This window comes from Olea europaea, unplaced genomic scaffold (genome assembly GCF_002742605.1).
Source record: "Olea europaea var. sylvestris unplaced genomic scaffold, O_europaea_v1 scaffold10897, whole genome shotgun sequence".
Taxonomy (NCBI): domain Eukaryota; kingdom Viridiplantae; phylum Streptophyta; class Magnoliopsida; order Lamiales; family Oleaceae; genus Olea; species Olea europaea.
The window spans coordinates 1-4,043 of record NW_019228258.1 but is presented as its reverse complement, the minus strand read 5'-3'; the positions used below and the strand labels follow the sequence as shown (position 1 = coordinate 4,043).

Genomic DNA, 4,043 nt, shown 5'->3' with positions numbered 1-4,043 from the left:
TTGTGAGAGAAGAATTCAAAAATAACGACTTGAATAGTGAAATAACAATCAAAAAATTGATTTTAATTGGCTTAAAATCTGTACCAAACAAGCTCTGGAATAACTAAATGGATTTCACACCAGAATTCTTAATGAAGATGAACATCATTTCTATCTATTATTCTTACAATGGACGGTGAAAATCCCAATAGCAGCATTTTACACTAGTTTTATAGTAATTTTTTGAGTCTTGCACTCAAACTGATTACTGACACCTATAATCAATTTAAGTTATAACAATCAGAACATACTGTATAGCAAATCCACATACATGGTACAGCAATAGACAAGCAGAGGAGTATGAACAACCTGACCCAATTTGAAAAACTTCAGATATCATGAATTGTTGATCAGACAAGATCGGTGGCGAGAGAGAGTACAATAGATAATGGTTTCATCCCACGGACTACAATGGACATTATCTTGTTTCTCAACATCAAGGCTGGTATATCATCACCTGTAAGGATTACGCGTTAGGGAAGTGCAAACAAGAAAACGCATTTTTCTTTCAGTTTCTCCATAGAATGTTTTTTTTCTTCTGATGCATCATTGATGACAATTCTCATGTAAGATATATCATAATTTTTTCTATTCACAAGTTCCACAACGAATGAATTCTTCAAATCATTAAATTGTGCTCTAGGCAAGAATTCTGACTTTTACAATGACTTCTGGATAAACGGAGTAAACCCAGCCAATTTATCCTTTGAGAATGCAGTTTAATCTTTTTGCGAGATAGACATGAAGTACAAATTGATTTTAACTACCAACTTGGAACAAAATGAAGTTAATGAGTGACCAACACAAAATAAGTAAAATGTAAGTGATCAACTAGCGTTCTTAAACTGTCATCAACTAGTGTTCTTAAACTGTCTTAAAACCATAATATAAAGGTTCAATAGTTCAAACTTTTACGGTTAGCTTACCCAGTTTGAGAGAGCCGCCTCAAGTTCACTAGCTGGTGAGACTGTGGATGCCTTTGCAAATAAGAACCGGTTCCAATACCATTGTCCTCACCAGCGAATTGATCAGAGTAATTAGAACTCGAGGGAGACCAAACTGGGACTACACCCCCCTCCCTTTCTCTTCTACTGCCACTGGATGATTCTGCTGTTGAATCTTCAGAATCTCTCTGACCCATTGCAAAATTAAATTGCGGGAAAGTGTTGACGGTTCTAACTGTTTGCACAACATCATGTCCATGTGTTTCTCTTGGCTCTTCAGTTGCATTTACATTAACATTGGTCGGTACTTCTGCTCGACTATCATCTGCTGAATTTCTGAGATCAATAGAAGTTGCTTCATCATCAACCCTGACAAAAGAAGAAGTCATACTTGGAACCATCTGATCCTCGTAACGTCGAATTACTGTATTTACAGGGTTGTTTCTGACAGGTTCATGGTCCGTCTCCATTTGCGTGTCTTCGGGAAATGCAATGGGGGCATATTCTGAGGAGTCTCCAAGTCCCTCTTCCATTCCATTCTCAATTGCAGCCCTTGAAGCAGCTTCATTCTGCCACATCTGTGACAATGCTTCTTGTAACCTGGCTTTTGCTGCATCCATTTCAACAATTGGAGAAGGGTAATTGGAGCCCAGCTCAATTCCAGCAGCTTGGAGTACGGATTCTGGCGCATTCCATGGATGATGTATCCATTCAGTTGGCAATCTAGAAAGTTCAGGAAGCCATCGTCGAACATACTCTCCATTGGGGTCAAACTTGTAACCCTCAAACTGTCAGATAGACAATAAAACATGTTTACAGCCTCTAATGCAACAGTTTCCAAGAAAATTATTAGTAGTGCTTGAATGCAATCTAAATATGTCACATTTGAGAGAACTTCTCCGTATAATTTTTGTAAACCAACATAAAAATAAATGAGAAGAAGTCTCCACAATTTATGCAAATTTGCTAGAAGTAAACTAAGCATGAATTCATGAAAAATCTCATCAATATGTACCTGTGGATTATCAATACGATCCAACTCACGACCATCGGGAAGTGTGCCAGATATATACTGCCAACCAAGGGCATCACTCTCGAGATCGGCATCTAATAGGGTATCCCAGAAGTACTTCATTCCCCATCTCCACGGAAGCAGCAGAACCTTCACAAAGAAACTAGAGACAACGACTCGTATCCGATCATGTAACCAGCCAGTGGCCCACAGCTCTCTCATACCAGCATCCACCAGTGGATAACCAGTTCTGCCTTGTCTCCATGCCTTAAAATAGCTCTCGTCCACTACCCAGGGAAAATACTTTAGGTGACCAAGTAAGGGCCTTTCATGGCTATATGGATGATTGAAACTCATGTATCTTGAATATTCCCTAAGGCCAATACTCTTGAGGAACAAATTGACACTCTCTTCACCTGCTTTGTTCCCTTCATTGGCCCAAAGAACTTGCTTCATGCGAACGTGATGAAAAACTTTTCGAACGCTGACTTCTCCGAAATGTAAATGCGGGGAGAGAAACGAGGTTGTAGCACTATCAGCCTTTCGACGATTCATGGAGTATTCTATTAGTGGTCCATTGATGAAGGTCGCTAGGGCCTTATCAGCATTACTCCAGCCAGGCGACCATGCCCGTGCTAGAAGTGCATTACTTCCTTTCTCTGATTCATCTTCAAATACCAAAGTATCTGAAGGGCATCTTGACACATCAGCTAGAAGAGCCAATCAAAAGATATTAGGGGGAAATTCGCAGAAAACACAAGAGGTAGAATACTAGCTGCTCAACGTAAAGTAAAAATGGGATACAACGTCTTTAAGTAACATGGGAAATTCAACGTCTGAAATTTTCAACATCAACAATAACTTTTTATAGAAAGCAATATTTCATTTAGAAAGGATGTTTTCTGTAAAGTTTGACGATGAAAAGATTGGAGGTTATTAAGATCAATAAAAACAATCTATTTCCTCAAGTTAGTAAAATATATTAACCGACAATTGCTAATAGACTCCAAGCTAGTAGTGTAATTAAGTTTTAGTAAGGAAACAGACCAGAGATGATTCTTTTAGGTGGGAGAAGTGGAGCCTCAGGGTCATACAACATGCTAAGGCATCTGTCCCAGAATGCAGAAAAGGTTGTGAACAGACGGCCTTCTCCATCATGAACTTCCCAAGGTTCATAAAGCAAGTCCGCATTAAAGGAACGAACAGCAACACCTTGAGCTGTTAAAAATTCTTTTGCTCTGTGATCCCTAACCAGTGATATGGGATCTAAAATAAACGAACCAAAATATTATAAGCCTGAAGTGGCTAATGTTTCACAGTTCGATTAAAGAATCAAAGAAAAAGCAAAAATGTAACAGTAACAAAATAGACTAATTTGAGAATAGAATCAACACTACCAAGACAAAATTTGACTTCTTCTTTTTTTCCCAACAATTGAAGATGCTTAAAGGAAAACTGATCGCTATATATAACACTACTGGGAACGCAATAAATGTGCGCCATAATGGAGTGGCAGTATAATAAGCATGCTAGTTTTGTACATATAGTTTTATCCGCCCACAGGAGAAGATAAGGTTACACAACAAATTTATAAGCTATTTGAAGATATTTTACTGTCAAGCAACTAAATGGTATGAGTGAACCAAACATCATCAAAATTCTAATCAATCATATTTCAAATGAATTGATCCAATAAAATGAAGAAACAGAAAAATCTCAAGATCCAATATAGATTAACACAAGCAAAAACATGTACTGAAACCCAATCGAATATGACAAAAGAAAAACTAAAACTAACCATATAAATGGTTGAAAAAGAGTTGAGTAGCTCCTGTAGATTTCACAACTTCAACAAGTGAAGATAAACTATCATTAGATCTCTTTGTTACGAGAGAAGTGCCTAGGGTTCTTAAAGAGGTATCGAGATGAGCCAAACTCTGCTTAAGCCACCATCTTGATACCCTTCCAGGGTAATAGGGCCCTTCTTCCTCAGGTGCCCATATAAAAACTGCCACTATTGCCCCTGCCCTCACTCCAGCAGCTAATGC

The 4,043-nt window shown here is 38.2% G+C and overlaps 1 protein-coding gene across 1 annotated transcript; it reads right to left on the bottom strand.

The window, feature by feature from the left end:
• Positions 1–90: 90 nt before the first annotated feature.
• LOC111373229 (cryptochrome-1-like) lies at positions 91–4,037 on the bottom strand. Its single transcript, XM_022995735.1, has 5 exons — positions 3,794–4,037; positions 3,043–3,261; positions 1,999–2,705; positions 966–1,771; positions 91–496 (listed from the first exon to the last, which is right to left on the bottom strand). Exons 2-5 carry the CDS (start codon positions 3,092–3,094, stop codon positions 493–495), a joined length of 1,569 nt encoding a protein of 522 aa, XP_022851503.1. The 5' UTR covers positions 3,095–3,261; positions 3,794–4,037; the 3' UTR covers positions 91–492.
• Between the last annotated feature and the right edge of the window lie 6 nt (positions 4,038–4,043).

Bases quoted from the DNA above. Each gene is read 5' to 3' on its own strand.
- LOC111373229 (XM_022995735.1), bottom strand. From the start codon at position 3,094: ATGTTGTATGACCCTGAGGCTCCACTTCTCCCACCTAAAAGAATCATC. The intron at 2,706-3,042 runs GTCTGTTTCCTT...TGGCTCTTCTAG, and splicing joins ACCTAAAAGAATCATCTCTG to CTGATGTGTCAAGATGCCCT. The intron at 1,772-1,998 runs GTACATATTGAT...TCTATCTGACAG, and splicing joins ATCGTATTGATAATCCACAG to TTTGAGGGTTACAAGTTTGA.